This window comes from Tauraco erythrolophus, chromosome 10, assembly GCF_009769465.1.
Source record: "Tauraco erythrolophus isolate bTauEry1 chromosome 10, bTauEry1.pri, whole genome shotgun sequence".
Taxonomy (NCBI): domain Eukaryota; kingdom Metazoa; phylum Chordata; class Aves; order Musophagiformes; family Musophagidae; genus Tauraco; species Tauraco erythrolophus.
This window is the reverse complement of record NC_141474.1, coordinates 9,004,655-9,025,972: the sequence shown is the minus strand read 5'-3', so window position 1 is coordinate 9,025,972 and position 21,318 is coordinate 9,004,655. Positions and strand designations below refer to the sequence as shown.

Genomic DNA, 21,318 nt, shown 5'->3' with positions numbered 1-21,318 from the left:
GCGCAGGGGGCTTCCTCCGCCACCAGAGGAGCGGGGCCGCAGGGCGGAGGCGCGGCCCCTCCGCGGGCGGGGCGGGGCGGTGCCATCGCCGGTAGCGGGCGGCTGCCCCGGATCCAGTCCGCGCCACCGCTTCCTGCGCCCGCCCCGCCTCACCATAGAGATGACAGGCGCGGCGTGGGGCGCGGGGCCTGCCGGGAAGAGAGCGGCGTGCCGCGGCCTCGCAGCTTAACCGGCCGGCGGCGGCGCCGAGCCCGAGGGAGTGCGCGGGCCGCCGCCATGTCGGGCGGGAGCAGCGCCGGCGAGTGGTGCCTCATGGAGAGCGACCCGGGCGTCTTCACGGAGCTCATCAAGGGCTTCGGTGAGGGGAAGGAGGGCGCGCCTGCTGGGGCCGTACCGCTGGGCGGCGGGGGCTCTGAGGCCGCGGCCCCGCTACCGGCTGCGGCTGCTCCCGCGCGGGGGCCCGACTCGCCCGCCGAGCGCGCGGGGCGCTGCCCGTTTCCGTGGCGAAGGGTGCGCAGCCCCGGTGGGCTGGGCTCGGCCGCGGCGCGGCTGTGGCCCGGCCGGCCGGGGAAGGGGACGCGGGGCACGGCGGAGGGGAGGTTCGGGCCGGGGCCTGGCGCGCCCCGCCAGCCCGCGGCGGCGGAGCGAGCTTCTGGGAGGGCTGGCGGCCAGGCGGGGAAGGGGCGCGAGCGGGAGCGAACGTGTCTCCTGTGACCTCTGCATGGCGCTCCCGGTCCCGCGCCGTGCCCGCAGCGCCGGGCGCTTCCCGCTTCCTAGCGCCGCGCTCCCTCGGCAGCAGCCCACCTCCCGCAGAGGGCGGCGGGGAGGGCCCCGGCGTCGGGCTGCGCCGCTGCGGCCCAGGTGTTCCCGGTTTGAGAGCGGTGGGCGCCCAGTGGCGGGGCCGGCGGGGTGGCCGAGCCTGTCCTATCGCCCCGGGCACACGTGCGCTTCCGGTGGGCAGCTCGATAAACACCCGTCGCGTACGGGGGAGCACCGGCGTTTGCGTGGGCTAGATACGTGCGCGGGTCGTGAGCCAGCCCGTTCGGCGACGGAGCCTTCAGGAGGGAGGACGCGACCAAGCTGAGCCGCAGTGCTTGGCAGGGGGCTGGGTAGCCTGCAAGGGGCTGCTTCGCCTTTTAGAATGTTGAATTCCATGTTGAGTTGCGTTTGAGATCTTTGACAATACTGTGGTTATAACAACGGGTACGTCTATGCGCGATTTTGGCTATAGAAGCAAAATTATTTTATGTTAGGTTACGTCGACTTGTAATTTTTTCATGGCTTTTTCTCACAAGTGAAGCCCAGGCATGCTTCTCCTTTTGTGTTTCTATTTAATCGTCCAGATACTAAGTGTTTGGACTTTTGGGATCATGTCTTACACAAACGTCTTACTTGAGCATATTGTTTACAGTATTGCCAGTCTGCTACCATGAGTCTTTCTCTGGAAATGTGTGGTTTAAGTTCTGCTTTGGATTAGCTGACAATATCTTTAAAAACAGTATTATTTTCAGTTCATCGAAGGACATGAGGTGACCAAAGATATGTTAATCTCCTCTACTTCTTTTTTAAATGCAGCTGTGTTATAAAGACAGCATCCCCATACACAGGAGAAATTCCTGAAATAATTTCTCTTGACTTGTCCTGTTTAGTTGGTTTGGTTTTTTAATGAAGATGTGTTAAATCCTGCAAATAGACTTTTCCATGACCCAGACATGCAGATCGTAAATGTTACCGTAGGGGTTTTTTTGTCCTGGTTTCTGTTGGGATAGAGTTTGTTTTCTTCTTAGTAGCTTGACTAGTGCTGTGTTTTGGATTTAGTCTGGGGTTTGATATGAGAAGAATGTTACTAACACACTGATGTTTTTTCAACATCAAAATCAAGGGCTTTTCCTGTGCTTTGCCAGTGTCCAGGTGGACAAGAAACTGGGAGGGAACATGGCCAGAGCAACTGATCCAAATTGGCCAATGGGATACTCCATACCATGTGACATCCTGCTCAGTGTATAGATGAGGGTTGGCTGGGAAGTTTGCGCTTTGTTTTCTGGGGTTGCATTTTCAGGATTTCTCTGCTCTGGGATGGCTAGCCAGGGCCAGGCCGGGCATTGGTCAGTGGGTGGTGAGCAGTTGTACTGTGCATTGCTTATTTGTGTAGTCTGTTATTATTTTTACCATTGTTCTTGTCATTATTACTTCTAATTTTATTTCAGTTACTAAATTATTCTTTCCTCAACCCATGATTCTCCTTTTACCTTTTTGATTCTCCCCCATCCACTGGGGGCAGGGGAGGGTCAGAGAGCAGCTGCATGGTGTTTGTTTGCTGACTGGGTTAAAGCCATGCAGTCCTTTTTGGTGCCCAACGTGGGGGGGCACAAAGGATTGAGATAATGTGAGACTTAACCAGAGTGTGTTAAAATGTATTTGCTGTAAGCATTCATTATGCTGCCTTGGGCATTGCTGGCCAGACTGTTGTTTTGTTTGCTCTCAGACTTGTGTTGTGTAGCACCTTACTTGCCGTATGTGCTGTTTGCCAGTATTTTAACGCAGTTTGCCACCTGTAGGCATTGGATTAGAATTATGGATGTAATTTTGCAGGTTAAGGGTATTGCTTTGCTATGCTCTGTGATACTGGCTTCTGGTATGATAAAATCATTGGTAGCAGGACCGATTTTGTGTCTGTGTTCAGTGGTGATGCAGAGCAGAGCGGCAGTGCCGGTTTTATCTCCGTCCTTTGGGAACCATCTGATGGGCATCAAAACCATGACATTCTTTCATATGTCTGCCTTTACTAGCTGTGTCCCTTTTAAATGGGGGAGTTGAAGAAACCTGTATCTTTCCTTGTTTCAGGTTGTAGAGGAGCACAAGTTGAAGAAATATGGAGTTTGGAACCAGAGAATTTTGAAAAGTTGAAGTAAGGCACTTTAATGTACATGCTTTTTATTGACATTTGTCTGAAGTCACTGAATGTGTACTAAACTTAGGTGTTTTTTCATGGATGTTCAGGTTTTGATTTTGTTGTTTTTTTCTTCAGTTTCTGCAGAAGTTCATTAGGATTTGGATTTAATTGAATATCTGGCAATTAAATTACTTTTTATTAATGCCTTGGTACTTAATCTAGTGTGGTTTTTTTTGTTTTGGAAAGAGATGCTAACAGCAGCTGGATTGTGAAAATAGATTTCTAATGTTTTTGCCTTGCATTATATCCTTTGACAAACTTCTGTTCCTTGCTTTATCTCCCTTCTTCCTCACATAACATGCATCTGTTGCCTTAATTTACTGTACTTACATACTCTTGTAACTTGTTTTTCCTGCAGAACCACTTCTGTATGTATATGAAGGCAAATAGTCTTGTTATAACTGACAGTGGCTGATATCATATGGAACAGTTCTGCCCTCATTAGGCAATATTAATTCTTTCACCATTTTGTCCATGGTGCATTAAGTGTTATCCATGCTCACATACAAGATTTTAAGAGGAAAAGGTCATCTGACTCTGACCATGTTTTGTTCCTGTTGGATATCCTACACCTCTATAATTAATCTTTCAGATGATGTAGCAATTAGTCCAGAAGATGTAGTTTTAGAATTTTTGTCTGACTGAAGATATTTGACAAGTGACACTGGAATGGCAGAAATTTTACTTGAGAAGTGGTTTATTTGCTGCCTGCACTATGTGCTTCATGACACTTCATCAGAGCTTTACCTCTTTTGTTCATGAAGTAACAACTTTGCTTGCTTGTACTGTCAGATGTATATCTTTCTAGACTTGAGTGATGGCCAACTTCCTTTCTTCCCACGAACACAATATTTTAACTCAAATGCTAAGAGTTAAAGAATATAATAACGTGTAGCATTTTTCAAGTTCTCTCAATGGATCCGCTGTTTAAAAAGATGTCTCAGGCTTCTGGTCTGAGCTCAGGAAAAATTTCTCATGCAGTGCAGTAGTGCATTTACCTCTTGTAGATAAACCTTTTGTGGCATCTTGAGGCGATGATCTTATTCATCATACCAAACTGAATTTAAGTTTTTGCTTAATTGTAGCTGTAGGTTTTGTAAGAATTGTTTCCTTTACTAATAAATTTTTGGTTTATGAGAATACTAAATACAGTGCAACATGCATAGTAAACAGCTTTTACTGCCAGACATGCAGTCTGAAGAGCAAGACACAATTTAGTAAAAGAAAAAAATAGATTTTTCTTTCTTCTCAGAGAGGTAACTCAGAGCGTGAAGTTTCACAAGAGCTCCTCTTACCTTTGAGTGCTTCTTTTTTGCCTAAAAGGATTACCAAAACTTTAATTCCAGCTCTTGTATATGATTGGCAAATGTTTTGATAGCTCTTTAACAAATTCAAGAGTGTTGTGCAGCTGTAAGTTACAGTAACCAGGAAAACTGGTCCTGACTTAACAAAAATTACTGACTAAATGCTAATTCAGATTGGGATTGTTTAGCGTATGTGGAAAGAAGCTTGAAGTATGTTCTGCCTACTTAAAAGACCACATCTGAAAATTTCAGTGCAAATTCCCTATGTTTAGAAAGAAATAATTCACAGAATTACTGTACCAACATACAGTTAAATGATAGTAGAGGTTGCTGGCTTTGGTATTGTTCATCAGTACAGGTGATTATTTTTTTTTTCATATCAATTTTATTTTTAGGCCAGTACATGGGCTGATTTTCCTCTTCAAGTGGCAGCCTGGAGAGGAACCAGCAGGTTCTGTTGTTCAGGATTCCAGACTGGATACAATATTTTTTGCTAAGCAGGTAAGGCAAGTTCAGTATTTTTCCTATATATGTCATGAAACATAGATTTTAATACTGAAAAATAAACTAGCTTTTGTTAATATGTACACAAAAATTAATGTTTTAAAAGGTGAAATAACTTTAACAAATTCTGTGAGGCTAGCAACTGTGCATTGAAAGATGATTAACAAAGTAGATCAGATTGATCTGTTAAGTTAGGCAAAATATCATTAGGTATGGAACAGGAAAGCTCTTATTTGTCAGCCCTCTTCTATAAAAGTAAGTTAACTCTTCTGTGCAATAAAGAATTGCTTAGTAAATCTTCTCAGCAGAATAAGCAAATTATTTTTTTGAAACCACTTTCAACAAATTATAGGAAGAAATTTTTATTTTGGTCCAGTTTTTTTTTTCTTGCATTTTTCAAATGCTCTGCAGCCAGGGCAGTATAATTGCAGGATAGTACTTTCCTTTAAGAGTTTGCAGACCGTTTTGGCATGGAAATTTTGAGTATTTAAATCAGATAGGTGAGTTTGAATTAGAAATTACAGGAAAAATTGTTTTTTGTTAGTGTAATCCATTGTGTTTTATTAAATACTGAGTAGTACTGGAACTCTGTGTTAGCTTTGATAGACTGTTGTGCCTATTGTTTGCAAGCAAGAGAAAGTAACCAGAATGAAAGTATGAGTATTTAACAAATGTTTTTAGCTCTTTTTAAGGACCTGCTTCTCAAACACTCATAAATGTAACAGTCCAACAAGAGGTGTAACCCTCCATGTGTTAATTACAAAACATTGACGTCAAAGGGCAAATTATTAGTCTTTCTATGTAGACTGACACATAGATTGGTTGTTGGTTTTGAGGGTTTTTTTGGTTTATAGTTTGGGGTTTTTTAGGTGGTGGTTGTTTGTGGGTTTTTTTTTTTCCCAAATGCAAAAGTGTTTTGTATGTAAATTTCAGGGTGTAAAGAAGTCTGCATACACTTCTAGCTAAAAGTATAGAAATATGGAAAACAATGGAATCATTAGGTGTATCCATAGCTCTCCTGGCTGCTCTGTACACGTGGTTCTGCTGGGCAGTTAATCATCTTTAGTTTGTTTCTTTTATAATCACCTTACTGTTTCATGCTATTGTGGATGACTTTGTTCCTTGGTCTTTTTCGATACTGTTTTCTTCGTTCTTCCTCTGCTGCAGTTCTTGAGTCCTGCCAAGCAGTGTCCACCATTCTTATGGTACAATCATCACCAGTATTTTGCCAAATGTCTTTATAGGTTGACAGGTCTGATAGGTGCTTGTTTAGGCTGTGATTTCTACCTAATCAAACACACTGTTAGTGATCAGTAGGCTGTGGCTACAGAATAGCGTTGATGCGAAGAACCTCAGGGAAAATCCTTACATAACTCTCAAAAGGTAGTTACTTGAGAAACTTAACACTGATATGAATCTAGAGACTTTTTTTAAGATGAGGGCAGATATACCCTCATTCGAGGTATTTCGTCTTTCTTGTTTCATCTGAGTAGATGAGATTCTTCCAGAACTGCTGTTCTTGTGGACACTAAAAAGTTCCAAAGCATTTGTCTGCCTGCTCCGTTTCCTTTGCTTTTTTTTTTCCCCTTTGTCCATTTCCATTTCTGAAGCATGACACTGTGTTTAAAAACAAGTAGCTAAGAGAAGCTTTGTTGAGCTTTAAGTTGGGATTGGAGAGTGTACGTCAGAAAATGTGGATAATGTTAGACATACTAATGATGAAAAGTCATCTTTATATTGTAGCTTGCTTTGAAGCATTCATATTTTACTGTTTTCTGAAGCCTGAAACCTCTTCGTGGAGATGCAGACGGTTTCTAATCTTCCCCCTCCTTCACTTGCTGCCTTTAAGGAGTGTGTGCCAGAGTGACTCTAAGAATTCATCATTTCAGCATGGAAAGCAGTTTCTAGAAGTGGTCACTCTTTTAGAATAGTAGTACCTAACTATGCCACTTGATGGCATGGAATGTTATGTTTCAACAGTAAGTTGCAAGGAGTTTAGGATTAGAGTATCTTTGTCATGTTTCAGTGTTGTCTGTTAGTCAAGTGTAGTGGCTTAGCAAAATCAAAACATTTTTTGTAGACATACCTATACTTGTGTTTCTTGTCAGTTCTGTTTTGCCTGGACTGAGGTAGTGTGACTGAACAGCTAATAAAATGCTCACAAAGAAATTAAAATTATAAGTAATGAAAGAAACTGATCTTGATATTTTGGGGGGATTTGTAATACTGGTTTAGCTCTGGTGAGTTTCATGTTGGAGGAAGTTAGTCTCATAGAGTCATAGAATGGTTTGCAGTGGAAGGGACCTTAAAATTCATCTAGTTCCAACCCCCCTGCCATGGCGGGGACACTTTCCACTAGACTAGGTTGTTCAAAGCCTCGTCCAACCTGACCTTGAACACTTCCAGGGATGGGACATCCACAGCTCCTCTGGGCAACCTGTTCCAGTGCCTCACCACCCTCAGTGTAAAACATTTTTTCCTTATATCTAATTGAAATCTACCCTCTTTCGGTGTAAAGCCACTGCCCCTTGTCCTATCACTACATGATATTTTCTGGGTTGGTGTCCTGCCACGTTGATATGCATTTGTTCAGTGAGCCTATATGGGCCAAAGTTGTTAAAAGGTAAGTGAGCAAGAACAGGAGTTTCTTTGTAGTAGTACTGAGGTTATTGTGTTTCTTGAAACCTCAGTCTGAATCCTTCTGAGTCACCCAGGAGCACAAGGGAAGACAAGCATTAATATTAAATATTTCTATTGTAAAAAAGCAGCAGCTCCTCCCAGATACCATGCAACTGGGCTCATGTGCCTCTTTTGCTTATTTTCTCTATGCATGTTTTAAGTCCACTTTGATGGTGGCTTTGAGGATGCAGTTTTGTTACCTTTCAAGAATTTTTTTTCAGATGTCAAGACTTTTTTTTTAAAGTACAGAAGTGATGAGCAAAATAACCATATGTTCATTTGTAGACTGGAACCCCAGAAAAAATAGATTTGTTTTCTGGGGTAGCAAAATTTCTGCGACACTTAAGATTGCTGGTCTGTTGATCTGTATCCTCAAAACTGACATGACACTGGAGCCCTAAAAGTCTCAGAAAGTCTTTTGACTTTCTTGCCCTTTCCATACATTTTCTTCTTTTGAATGTTAGCGTCGAAGGAGATCTGGTACAGTCCGTTTCACTGCAGAGAAGTTTTAAAATGTCATTCTCAATCCTGTATAAGTAAGACTAAGCAACTGTTAATATGTAATAACAATTTAGTATGGGTAATAAATGATGCTATTCCAGTGTGGCTCAGTTTCTGTTCAAATTTAATTAAATGTTCCATCTTCAAAATTGTTTTCTTTTTGCGGAGGGAAACTGGTTAGATGTGAAAGGCTGCAGCTCTCAAACTGTCCAGCAAAATGTTTTTGAAATAGTATTAGGGAACATAATTTTGGTAAGGAGATCGTGCATGCCCACATTTTACTTATACCCACTTTCATAGTGATACTGTAGTTGAATTCCAAATGACAACTCGCTCTTGTTCAAAGTTAAATCACAAGTATTTTTGGGGGGTTGAAGTTTGAAATCTGTCTAATATGCATGCCTATTAAAGGATTTTTTTAATGGTGACTTTTATGTGCACTCATGTTAAATTTGGCCTCCCTGTTATGCCTAGGTATGATTTGGTCCTCTATCTGAGGCCACAGAACTCTGGATGATCTTACATACCCTTTGAGCTAGGATACCTAGGCACAATGAGGTGAGTTAAGGATACAATTTCAGCCTTAACTCTGAATTTCCTGATTTCCGTGTTGCTTAAGTAGGCCCTTGCTCTTTTTACAGACAGTGACTACGCAGTTGCACCAGTCAATGTATTCAGCTATCCTCAGCACTGTTTTGAATGGCTATGTTCTGTGCTGATCACTGCAGAAGTGGAAGTGTCTCCTGACAAATAAGAATGCCATTGCTGCTGACTTATGTACTAAACTTTTTTAGTTTTATAACCTCTTCAGATTTTATTACTGAAGTATTGGTATTTCTTTGTTTTGTTTTTATTTTATGCTGCATTGTGATGATAGAGCATTACAGTTGTGATAATAAAACATTAACTTCATTAGTTGAGAACAAAATCTATATACCTTCAGAAGGGGATCTTCTAAAAAATGTTACTAACAAAACATTGGTCTTTTCTTCGTGCCAGTAATGAAAGCATATTGTTTTAATATTTCCAATACTTAATTTGATTTCAAACTCAAAATTTTTGACGTTTTCAGGTTTGGTAACATTAAGATAGACCAGATACCTGCGTTAAAGCTACATTTGGGATAACTTAACTTCTTACAAAGTAAAATGAACTTGCAACACATCTAACCAAATAAAATTAGATAGGATTTTTAAACAAGAACAAGTTTCAGAACTTTGTCTTAATGCTGAATTTTCCATGTTGAGCTTTGTAAAGCCAACTGTTCTGTAACACTGAGATGCTTAGTAAGTTAATCCCAGAGATTTGCTGGGTATACTACCAGTTACAGACAGGGTTGTCCACAGCTTTTTGAAAAACAAAATGCATAATCCATCAGATAGAGGATGTGAGTCAAGGACTTACAGTGCTTCAGCCTTAAGTTGATCCAGAAACTCAGATTGGATCCTTAAGGAAAGGTATATGCTTATGAATTTATGTATCTTAATTGAAGAGTATGGCAGAGTAGCCTATTCAGGTGGTTCTTTTGTTTTCTTTTAATTTAAGCTTCACTTGGTGAAAAGGCAATTTTCTCAGTTTTTTTAGATCATCTCACTAATGTGTGTGTGTGTATATATATTATTATTTTCTTTCAAGTATTATTAAATGCACCTTGTAGATTTGCTAGCAAAATCTTTCAAGTATGGGTATCTGCTTTAAGTTGGGAGTCCTGAATATTAATAAATCAAATATCTCACCAGGACTTCCTGGACAGAAATATACAGGGAAACATTGGGATTTCTGGACAAATACAGAAAACCCTCTTACATTTCCTCAAGTCAAAACATAAGGGGAAAAAAAAATACCTTTCTGGGACACCTGCATGTATTGTCATGCTATCTAAATGCAGCAAGTGTTTTCTACAGTGTTGAGACAGACGCACTGGAAATGAGGGTAGGTGGGTGTCCTGATCAATTTCTTTCTAGAATGGCTCGTTAGCTGTGCGTATAGCAGTGCTGGGCTGGCTGTGTGCATTGATAGGATGCTGTGCCTATGTGACAAAAAGACCTTGTACTTGTCTACGTTTGGTACTGCAGTCACCACCTCCTCGCTCTACCCCTGCCCATGAACTACAACTAGATAAGTACCTCCTTCTTCCATCTTGACACTTCTCTCATGTCATCTAGATCCAGGAACACACTGTTTTTATACCCATCACCTGCACTTCCTTCTTTTCCTCTGCTACAGGACTATTCTTGCTGCCTTTTCCTTACTTCTTGCCTCGCAGTTTCTGAAGAGTTTCTGTAGTTCCGTAACATATTTCCATTTCAACGCCTGGGAGCTGCTGGTCTAAGGTCTGCTTTTGTTGCATATTGTTTTCTAGCAGTAAGAAAAGATAGTTTAGCTTGGTCTTTATACACTTAAACACACTCTTCTTATACTGTGGTTGGAATATGAAATATATTTTTGCAGAAAGACAAATATTTGATGAGACCACAAATTCCCTGCCGAGTTTAATTTTTCCTCCTATTTTTGCTGTTATTATCCAGCTGGTTCAACACAGTTTCTGTGTTGATATTGCCTCTAGGCTGAAACTCTCTGTATTTATTTTGCCTTCCCTTTTTGAAGCCATTATCGGCTTAGTGGTCTGCCAGAGCAACTGATTGTTTCATCTTGATTTTTCAGTAAGAATAGTTGCCATGTAGAGCTATCTCTCCCTAGTATCTCCTGTATTAGTTATTTCACAAGTGCAGTTTGCTGTGACATCCCTCCCTTCATTTTAATAGCATCATTCTAATAGTTCTTCACCACAGGCGTGTCTACCTTCTTTCTCCTTTCTCTTTCAGCTTAATTACAATGTTCGTAACCACTGCTTCAGGTTAGCCTGCTGTAATCCACTAAGGATCTTCCTTCTTTCATCCTTTTACAACTGTCTCTAATACCATTCCCTAGTCGTATCTCAGAGAATCGTTAGTTCTTGGTTCCTTTTCCTATGTTATAGTTTTAATTCTGTTGAACTATGTCATTCTAGTAGTCTGTGGTTTTTAGTTTTCCTGCTGCTGTTTATTAGTTCACTGCCCTTGAAGGATTTTCCTTCCATGTCCTTTATTTTGTGATCGTGTGAACTCTAGCCTTTAGCTTACATAGTTGCAGTTGGTTTGAGTTTCAGTTGCTAATAATTTGTTCTGCGTGTGTAGGTGACTCCCTTGATTACCATTTAAGTCAAGTAGATTGTATTTTTCTTAAATTAAGAAGTGCTGTATTATTTCTTGATCATTTACACTATACAGGTATAACCTGAACTGAGAACACCTGGAAGTATATAAAACTAGTACCTGATGTGGTATATAATATTAACATACTAGGTTTTCCTTTGTTAGGGACTAGCTTTGATTGTAAAACAGGTTGGGTTTTTTCTCAGTTGTTTTTTTTTTTTCTCTCTTTTCTTGTTGGAAGTGGTTTCACATTCATAGCCCTGAACTAACTTTCATTTTTTAATACAAAATCAACATCCTCTCTCCCAGTCCTAAGGTTTAAGTAGCACTTTCAGTTGTAAAATAGTCTCAAAGATTCAAGATACGTTGTTTTTCCTAGCTTACAGCTCACTGAGAACAAACTGCTAATATGAAATCTTTCTTGTATATTGTCCTTATACCATTTGATTACTGTGCTTTTAATGCAATCTTAGGTTATGTTTAATAATCCTTACAGTCTGTGTCTCATGTTCTCTAAATACTGTGTTCTAGATTAGGTACCACTAAGCAACATGAAGGACATGGCTGTAATGTGAAGGGTTGTGTTTATTTTTTCTAACAAGTCTATGGAACGGTCTCATACAAACTAATAACTGAAATGTTAGGTTGAAAAGGATAGGTTTATTGTAAATTAAGAAAGAAGTTAAAAATTTAAAGTTTTATATGGCTTATTACTCAGCAAACCATCTTCCAAAAAAAAAATTTTACATCTTGGAACATTTAGAAATTTTATTAGTTTATCCCTAGGATATTTTAAATGTTTCGTCCAATGCAACTTTTAAATAAAAATTCTAGGTTCTATAATGTGCTTTATTGCCCCAAACGATTATTTTTTGAGCTTCTACTCTTGGTAGGATTCTGATTATTTGAAGGACTCCTCTTTGAGGGAGTTGACTTCTTTTTCTTTTATTATTATTATTAAAGGAAATATAATAACATAAATTGGGCAGCTTGCTTTGCATAGTACTTTATTTGTCTTTCCACTAAGATCAGAGAGTCCCTATATTTCTTTTATGTCCTTTATTAATTGCTTTAGGGAGGTGGTGAGGCAGTACTGAATGAACAAATTCTCAACACTTGCGTTTTTTTTCTAGGTAATAAATAATGCTTGTGCTACTCAAGCCATAGTAAGTGTGCTATTAAATTGTGCTCATCAAGATATCCATCTAGGAGAGACTTTGTCAGAGTTTAAAGAATTTTCACAAAGTTTTGATGCTGCGGTGAGTGCCTGCTGTTTTCTGTATTTTAAGTATTACAGTGTTGTATCTACATTAACTTACAGTTTAATTCTGTAATTGACTTTCAGATGAAAGGTTGGCACTAAGCAACTCAGAAGTGATTCGACAAGTTCACAACAGTTTTGCCAGGTAACACATGTTTTAAATCTAGGCAAAATTTAGACAAATTCTCTTTCATCTCAGGTTTTTTTTAAATTTTCTTTGCAGACAACAGATGTTTGAATTTGATGCAAAGTCTTCAGCAAAAGAAGAAGATGCGTTTCACTTTGTAAGCTACGTTCCTGTTAACGGACGGCTATATGAACTAGATGGCTTAAGGGAAGGACCAATTGATTTAGGTAATATTGTATGTTTTTTCTGAATGTACCTCATTTTAACAATAGCTTATTGCAAAAAATTGGTTGTATGTTATAGGGTCAAACCAAGTTATTTGTTAAACTAAAGCATATCTTTAAGGTTTTCGTAATACACTGTTCAGGCTTATACTTTGCGGTCATTTGTAGTGTTTTATTTTTATCCGTCTTGAAAATGCAGTTTTCTTCGTGCTTCCTCCAGGTTTCTGATTATCTCCCCTTTCATTCAGTAAGGAAATGAACAGGCTGTGCAATCCAGGGGGCGTCTAAAACCTTAATAGTTTTGTTGCGAGAGTGGAGTTTATATAACCCACTTCTCATGGATGTTTGCTCTCCTTACCTGTGGAAATACGTTATTGTTCTGAGCTGTCTCTAAAGAAACATGGTAGAACTGTGTAATCTTTTTGGCTTCCCTTACTGGATGTGTGCAATTCCTTTTGCCAGTATTTTCTGCCACGTCTTCGTTTGTGGTGTTGTCACCCAAGACAATTGCCATGTCATGTTTTCAAAGCTATTTTTTTTCCAGGTAGATTATAAACTGTCTCTTTATTTTATTGTCTGTTTCTTCTGTTGGGAGCATATATACAGCTGACCTCGTACTCTTTTTATACATTATGTGACCGGCACTTACATACTGCTCTTTTTCTTAGCAAATATGTTCCCAATGATTTCAAAGAGAATAGCTAGTTTTAACATACTTTTAGTGTCTGTAAGACTTGTTCCTGTTTCGTGTCTTGTCATTTTTTTCAACTTGCAATACGTTTGCCAGGTTGTGTAATGAAAAGCTTTATAGTGCCTATCATGTGTCTGCACTTTCTTTTGAGTCTGACATAATCTCAAAATGTTCCACACTGTGTTTCCAGAGTGTTTTCTCAATTTTCTTGACAATTGTGTTTACTTTTCGGCTGAATAATGGCTTGCTGCTAAATCTCATCTTTACTCTGCCTAGGGAAACTATACAGTCTGCACACCTTCTAGTAACTTATCTTTTACGGTCGCAAGATCATGAGTCTTTTCATTGGCTTTAAGGTCTTGAAATTGTTAGAGGCATTATCAGCTTTAAGTTACCTTTAGTTATTCTCTCGTTTATCTATCATGTATCCTTTACTCTTTTTTTCCATGTCTGACTTTTTAACATTGTATTGCATCTACATAGTATTAACTCTTTGTCTAAATGGAACAGCTGTAGCTATCCATACTTTTTTCTTTTGCTGTCTACTTTTATATTGTCATACCAACTAATTTCTTGTGTCATAAAAATCTTACATAACGCTTCCCCCCATTGTTTCTTTTTATCAACAAAATAAATGCTTATTCATAAGCCTGAATTATGAGTCTTGAATTTGCAACAAATTTTGCAAAGATAAACTTAATTTCTTTCTTTATGTTTTTTTCTAGGTGCATGCAATCAAGATGACTGGATAAGTGCTGTACGGCCTGTCATAGAGAAACGTATACAAAAGTAAATGCTCATGATGCTTTTAAAATATAGTACCTTATATACGTGTAAAAATTCCTTATTCTTGATTTCCTTCCATTAAAGGCTTTCAACCGAATTTCTAGGGAATGACACTTATGCGTTGTTTTTATGTGCGTATCACTGTGTGACTTCAGAACCTATTTCCAAACATGAGCCAAATGTGGTGATAGATAAGTCTCCAATATGCTGTGTTCCTGTATGATTAATCAAAGTAGATGTCCATGTAGTACAGAGAGAGCCCACTCGTACTCTGAGACAGGAAGAGCAAGATTAGCTCTTTGACAGCTGTGGGTCTTCAAGTGAATATTAATAGCGCCATTACCATGGATAAAGTTCAGGTGTGTACTTACAATTGAAAATACCAGATAATAACTATATCCATGTAGCTGGTATTTACAGAAAACAGGTTTTCCTTAGGGATGTGGCTTGTTTTAGAAATTTAAGCTAGAAAAACATACTATAGAAGTTTTTCAAACATACTATAGAAGTTTTTCTACTTCTCAGTCCTGGCCCCAAATTGCAGCTCCAAACGTCTTAGAAGCAAAGTTGATTTTATACCATTTTTAGAAAATAGTTTTCAATGTCTTTTACTTGAAGACTTACTTGATAAGTGAAGCATTACTGCCAAATCCCATTTGGAGAATTTAAACTCTGAAAAGCCTGCTAGTCTAATTGGTGAATGTGCTTTTCACATTGTGTGAAGAAGTCTCCAACATTTTCTAACGAGTAACAGTAATGACAAAGTAAAAACTGTTGTGTGCAACAGTCTTGTGCATGTTTTGTTAGCTATGTCATATTTTGTTTTCTGTTGTGGACAATTTCAAATACCTATTTCCTGTACCCACAGACAGGAACATCTTAGGAGAGCATGTTATTAGGAGTACTGGATAGTCCTTATCTGAGGTCTGATTTTATTTCATAGCAGGATTGGATCTGTATCACAATTTAATTTAATAGATCTGTTTGGGTGGTTTTTTTCCCCCACAAAATGTATTCCCTTATAATGAAGGAAATAGTAGAGGAAGATTTTGAGTTGTCACCTTAAAGATTAATTTTGAAAGGGTTTTTTCTTTTTTGTTCCTCATTTAGATACAGTGAAGGTGAGATAAGGTTTAACTTGATGGCTATTGTATCTGACAGAAAGATGATATATGAGCAGAGGATTGCAGAATTACAGCAGCAACTTGCAGAGGTAGGCCATGGTATTTAAGTTACTGAAGTAGTTCTCTGATAATAGTTCTGTGTCTCTGCTTTATCATTCACCTCCTTCTCCTGCTCCAAATGGAGCATCACTAAAAAGAGCAGGGAAGGATTACTGCATATCTGTTTAGCACAGTGCAGTGCTGCGTGGATGCGCTGATGCAGCTCAGCTTAGTTCTGAGTAAGCTAATTTGAGCACTTGGTGCAATATGACCATGTCATTATGACTCTGTCTTGACTAATTTGATGTGCTGATAGAGCTATTCTTTTCCTAGTACCTGATCTAATCTACTTGTAACTAACTGCATAAATTCCTTGAATTTTCCTATAACTGTAAACAAAACTGAATCTTTCTGTGATAGAAATACGCTAAGGACAAGACTTAATTTATTTTTTAAATAAATAAACGAAGTGCCATAACATCATCCATTTAACATTTCTGTTTTGTGGAAGGAGGAACCTATGGATACAGATCAAAGTAGTAATATGTTAAGTTCTATACAGTCTGAAGTTGCAAAATACCAGATGTTAATTGAAGAAGAGAACCAAAAATTAAAAAGATATAAGGTATGTAACTTTTGCTTTTCTGATGAAACTGTTGGAAAAAATGTAAGAAAAAGCCAGTTTTATATATATGGGAGGCAGTTGCAATTAATCTGAAGGAACTGGATGAGTACTAAACAGACAATGTTACGTAAATTCATGTTCTCTTCTTGAATTGCAGGTTAATTAGCAGTTCGCTTTCTTTTAGCGTAAGGCTTACAAGTCAGTTTGTAATGGTCTCTATAGCTCCCTTTGCTTTGCCACTTCTTTGTATCTTTCTCACTTTCAAATATTTTTTTAAGCACAGTGATTTCTGGAGCTCCTGCAAAGAAATTGCGCTGTGTGCCCTAGAGGGCTGATCAGCCTTTTCTTGCTGGAGTGGCTAATTATACGACTATATGTAACAGTGGTCTCTTACTAAGTAGGATTATTTGTGTATAAGGTCTCTGATCTGTTAGTCATAACTTTTTTTCTGCAGAGCATTCATATAAGCTCTTCCAGCTGTCATTGTCAGTGATGAAGAATGTTTATGCATCAGTTTATAGTGGAGGCTCATCAGGAGATTCTGTGAACTTCGTGTATAGATTCATTCTGTGTTTGCACATGCATCTTCTAATCTGACACATAGGCACTTGCATAGCTTTTAGTAAAGAAGTTCTCTTGGGGTACTTTAAGAAAATTGTTCTTTCCTTATTGTTTATCCGCTGTCTATTCCTGTGTGGGAAGCAGTGAAGCCACAATTGGCATCTTCTGCATTTTCCTAAATAAGTACTTTATGTCTATGTGCTGAAAGCATATCATTCTTTATAATGACATGTATTTATGAAAATGGGAAAGTTTCTCTGAAACTATCACTTGCAACTTTTTTTGATAATTCCCTACTACTTTTAAAGGAATGTTTTGAGGGGACGAAAGCGGGATAACCAAATGGTTTGAGTTTTTTTTTTTAATCCCTTAACCTGTTTTTTGGGGATATAGAAAGTGGCCAGATTAAAAATAAGTTTTAAAATAAAAGTTGTATATATCAAAGGAGAAAGAAATGTTTTCATTAGATTTTGTGCTTTTTTACTAAAAATAAAATAAATATTTTAACCAGTTTCTAGAAGGTACAAACCAAGACTTCAGTAATTGTAATGATAACACATGTACTGTAGAAATCTATTTGAATTCAAATTGTAAAGTATTCATTATCTGTCTGTAAAGCATTGTCTCTACCTTCTGTTCCACAGCATTAGGATGCAATTCAAGAAACTATACCAAAAAAACCCCACAATTCCAAAACAAAATCAAAAAAACCCATGAAGGATATGCTTTACCAAGCATGAGTATAAGCAAACAAATGAAATTAGGGGAGGCAAAACACCTTAAAATTTCTAACTATGTGGAAATACTGTGGAAACTGCTTAAAAGTTCTTTTTTTTTTATTTTTACTTTAGGATATATACTTGGGGTCTATGGAAGTTATTTATCTCAGTTAAAAAACCAATCCATCTCCTACCTTTCTGAAGGATTGAACCATTTAACCAGGCTGCAAAGTGTTCAGTGTGACAAAACCAGTTATGCTTTTGCATTACAGAAACGTTTACGTTTTCAGCCTAGGCTGAGGCTACAACTGTGCAAGGTCAAACTGCCATTTAAGTTGAGACGGGGAAAAAAGTGAATAGTTTAGATAATAATACTTCTCAGTGTTACAGTAGTATCTGAACTGTATAACCTACTTAGTCATTGAGGGTTTTTCAGCTAGTATGACAAAAGACTTTAAGGAGAATTTGTACCTTAAGCAGTAAATTTATGTGGCATGTATTTTCTCACCATGTGCTCAAAATTCTGTTGCTTAAACTTTATTTTTAGCTGGCTGAAATTTAAAAAAAACTCCAGCTCTTGGAGATGGGAAAAATCTCCATTTAGCCATATAATAATTCTGTTAATATTTTTAATTTATTTTTAGATTGAAAATATTAGAAGAAAACATAACTACTTACCTTTCATCATGGAATTATTAAAGACTCTGGCAGAGCACCAGCAGTTAATACCATTAGTAGAAAAAGTGAGTATTTCCTAGCTGACTTTTAAGGAACGGTATAATGCTATAATTCTTCATACCTTCAACTTAAAATTAAAAACGCAGTCAAATATCTTGGAAGCATAAATGGCATGGGTTGGTTTATTTAAACTCTACATTGAGATATATTGCTAGTTTACCTGATAGTCCCTTGCGGTTCCCAAGAGGCACGATTCCAATAGAGATTGGAGATTTTGGGACCAACCAGCTTTGCACTATTCTGCAAAGGCAAACTGTATCTCTTCTTTGATAACCTAAACAAATTTTTCTAATGGTGATACAAGAAGAGGCAATTCAGTATCAGCTACACAATGACATCACAGAGTGTAAGATGCCATACCATGAGACACACACGATTTGGGCTTTTCTACACAGGAAATTAAAAGTCCTATTGAAATTTTGACGTGTAGCTCCAGATAGTATGTGGTAGAGTTTCCCATGCTATTTTGATATCACTTTTTGAACTGAGGATTATTTAAATGCATGCGTACACGGATGTGCATGTACAAGATTAATCTCTTTTACCGACCTGGACTTTTCAGTTTTGTTGCTTTATGCAGTTGTCAACACTAGATGGCAACCTTTGCACAGAGGTTCTGGTCATTTAGGTAACTTGAAATTTCCTCTCTTAATTTTCTCTGTTCTTACCCTGGTTTCCTGGCTCATCGTTTTCCCCTTTTTAAGGTGTCTAGCTATTAACACAGATTTACTATTAAGGTTTGTTTGTTAGAGAGTTTCTGTCACTTTGGCGAGGTTATCAGACTATGGCTAGTCAAGTACTTGAATTATAAGATCAGTGCTGGCTTGCGTATCTACTCATGTGCCATAGGCAGTATCCCTAGTTTTGAACTCGCCCTGAAAAAGGATCTCTACATTATCATAATGAGAAAAGAGGTTAGTATTATTTAGTGAGTACGTTCTTCAGCTGAATTTACTTAGGAAAGTATGTTTGCAGGCCAGTAGTTTATAAGACAATAACTTTTGGATTCAGTTTTTAATCTTTTCCTTATTTGGGTAACTTGTAGAGTTTTAATCCAATTTCATGTTAATAAGACTTATTTATAATACCATAAAGCTGCTTTTACAAGGAAATTTCCAATGGACCTGAGGAGCTGGTGATAACAGATCTTAATTCTAAATCACAGAATTAGATCCAGTTCTGTTCAGTAATAAGTGGTAACAAGCAGCAGTCTGATTCAGAATGAACAAATGTTTTGGCAAAGATGGCTAGTATTGCATTTGAATTGTCCCCTCCTCTTGCCTAATCTTTTTTTCACTAAATTCATAAGGAAGAAAATGCTAGTTCCCTGTCAATATGAACTATCTGTCAATTGATACAAGTTCTATGAGAATCTGTTCTCAAACATCTGGTAGGAATTGTTGTGGGTCTTTTTCCTAGTCTGTCCTTTTGAAAGATCTAAAAAACTAAGGCCTTGGTTGCTTTAGAGTTTAGTTTGTGATAACCAGTATATTTGAATGCAGCGTTTTCTTGTGATATGAAATATTTTGATTATGAAGAGTTATTTCTGTGTTTAATTAAAGGAATGTGGAGGTATAAAAGATGAAGATGAAATTGTTTTAAAAATAATACTTTTTTTTCACCTCTCGTTTTCCCCTATGGAAGTTGTCTAATCTTAGAGTTTCTTTCATCTTATATATTTAAACCTACGTATTTTCTTAAAAGGCTTTTGTATATAAACCTAGTAAAATAGTAGTAGGATGCTTCTGAAGGGTCTAGATTTACATTTAAAATGTCTCTTTCTACAGCATGTTTTGTCGAATCTTCAAAAACGTAATGAGCCATTCAAAGCTCCAAAAAGAATATCTTTGTCTTGTTAGAGCTTAACATCATTTCCCTTTGCTTTCTAGGCAAAAGAAAAACAGAATGCCAAGAAAGTTCAGGACGCCAAGTGAAGATGACTTTGCAAAATACGTGCAATTATGTGCTTCTGAAACTATTTTCATGACAACAAATAAAACTTTTCATAAACTTTAAATTTTGTCCAGCGCACGTTTGACAATTGTAACGATTTGTCTTGTACTGTATGCACGGGTCTAATTTTCTTCCTTCCCCTGCATCTTGTGCATGTAGTACTGCTAAGTAATGTTTAGGTTCTCTTGGTCAAATTCAGTATTTAACAGTCTGTCTGGTTTCTGAAAGCTTCAGAAGTGGACCTAAAAATGTGCAAGGAAAATGTACCCATTTTCTCCCACTCGGATATAGGATGATGATACAAATGCCAGAGTTTGAGTATAAGCACGAGCTTTCTTTGCTCATCCCTACTAACAATTATAATGCTATCCAATTGTTCAGTGACATACCCCGCGTCTTTGTTTTTATGAAGTATGTGTCTAATTTTTTTACAAAATCGAAAAGTATGAATTCAGCTGTAGAAACATTTGCAAAAACCAATGTATAATCTCAAAAGACCTGCATTGCTTTAGTAGAAAAGATAATAAATATTCCCATTTTTATTTTGGCAAACTTTCTTCTGTGGTATTTTATTTTTAGATAAGATGCTTAGGAGATGTATCGGAAGTTACCAGCCTTTGAGTATAAGCATTCTAAATTCGGGTTAGAAAGAAGGCATGCTATTGTTTTAGGGAGTTAATGTTCTTGGATATAAGGTAGTACTGTTCTAGAGGATGTTAAATTTAAGTCTTTAAAACAATGCTTTTTAATTGACCTTGGGAGGTAATTTAATATAAGAAAAAACATACATGGAAGATTCTTGTGGATAACAACATTGTGATGGAAGATGGTTCAACTGTCTTCCATGGACCAAAGGCAATTTCTGGGGCATGGAGCTCACATGGTCTCCTGCCTTCTTAGTGCTGCTTATATGTGAACTATGAATAGGCAAATTGTTTTGGTAAGAATAGTAACAGGCCATTGTGACAACACATAATATTTGAATTATTGAAATGCTGTCAATGTATAGTGTATATAAATTTGCTTGGAAAATTACCAGTTTTTTCTTAAGACTCAGGCAAGAAATAGAAAGAAAAACAAACAAAAGAACTTGAATTGTTTGGAAGACATTTAAAACCAGTAAATGATGTTTGTTTCACTTACTTTGCCTATAGGCATACTTCATTGAACTGTGAGGTCCTTTGGTCTTGTAGGCTTGTATGAGGAGAATATACCATATTTAGAGAACTTTTTGAAACCCTGATATGAAACAAATTCTGTTTTCTGTTGGTGCTTCATATGTATTGCATATATATTGACAGGATAAAATTTTGACTGAAGAAGTAAAACACATAC

The 21,318-nt window shown here is 38.0% G+C and overlaps 1 protein-coding gene across 2 annotated transcripts; it reads left to right on the top strand.

The window, feature by feature from the left end:
- The first annotated feature begins 270 nt into the window (after positions 1 to 270).
- On the top strand, positions 271 to 20,529 carry UCHL5 (ubiquitin C-terminal hydrolase L5). 2 transcript variants are annotated; one of them, XM_086617069.1, is made up of 11 exons: positions 271 to 358; positions 2,845 to 2,908; positions 4,653 to 4,758; positions 12,269 to 12,398; positions 12,481 to 12,541; positions 12,620 to 12,750; positions 14,164 to 14,227; positions 15,335 to 15,437; positions 15,902 to 16,012; positions 17,937 to 18,035; positions 19,920 to 20,529. In XM_086617069.1, exons 1-11 carry the CDS (start codon positions 277 to 279, stop codon positions 19,962 to 19,964), a joined length of 996 nt encoding a protein of 331 aa, XP_086473195.1. In that variant the 5' UTR covers positions 271 to 276; the 3' UTR covers positions 19,965 to 20,529. The 2 variants fall into 2 exon arrangements, with proteins under 2 accessions (XP_086473195.1, XP_086473194.1); XM_086617068.1 differs by having other exon boundaries at positions 15,899 to 16,012.
- Positions 20,530 to 21,318: the final 789 nt, after the last annotated feature.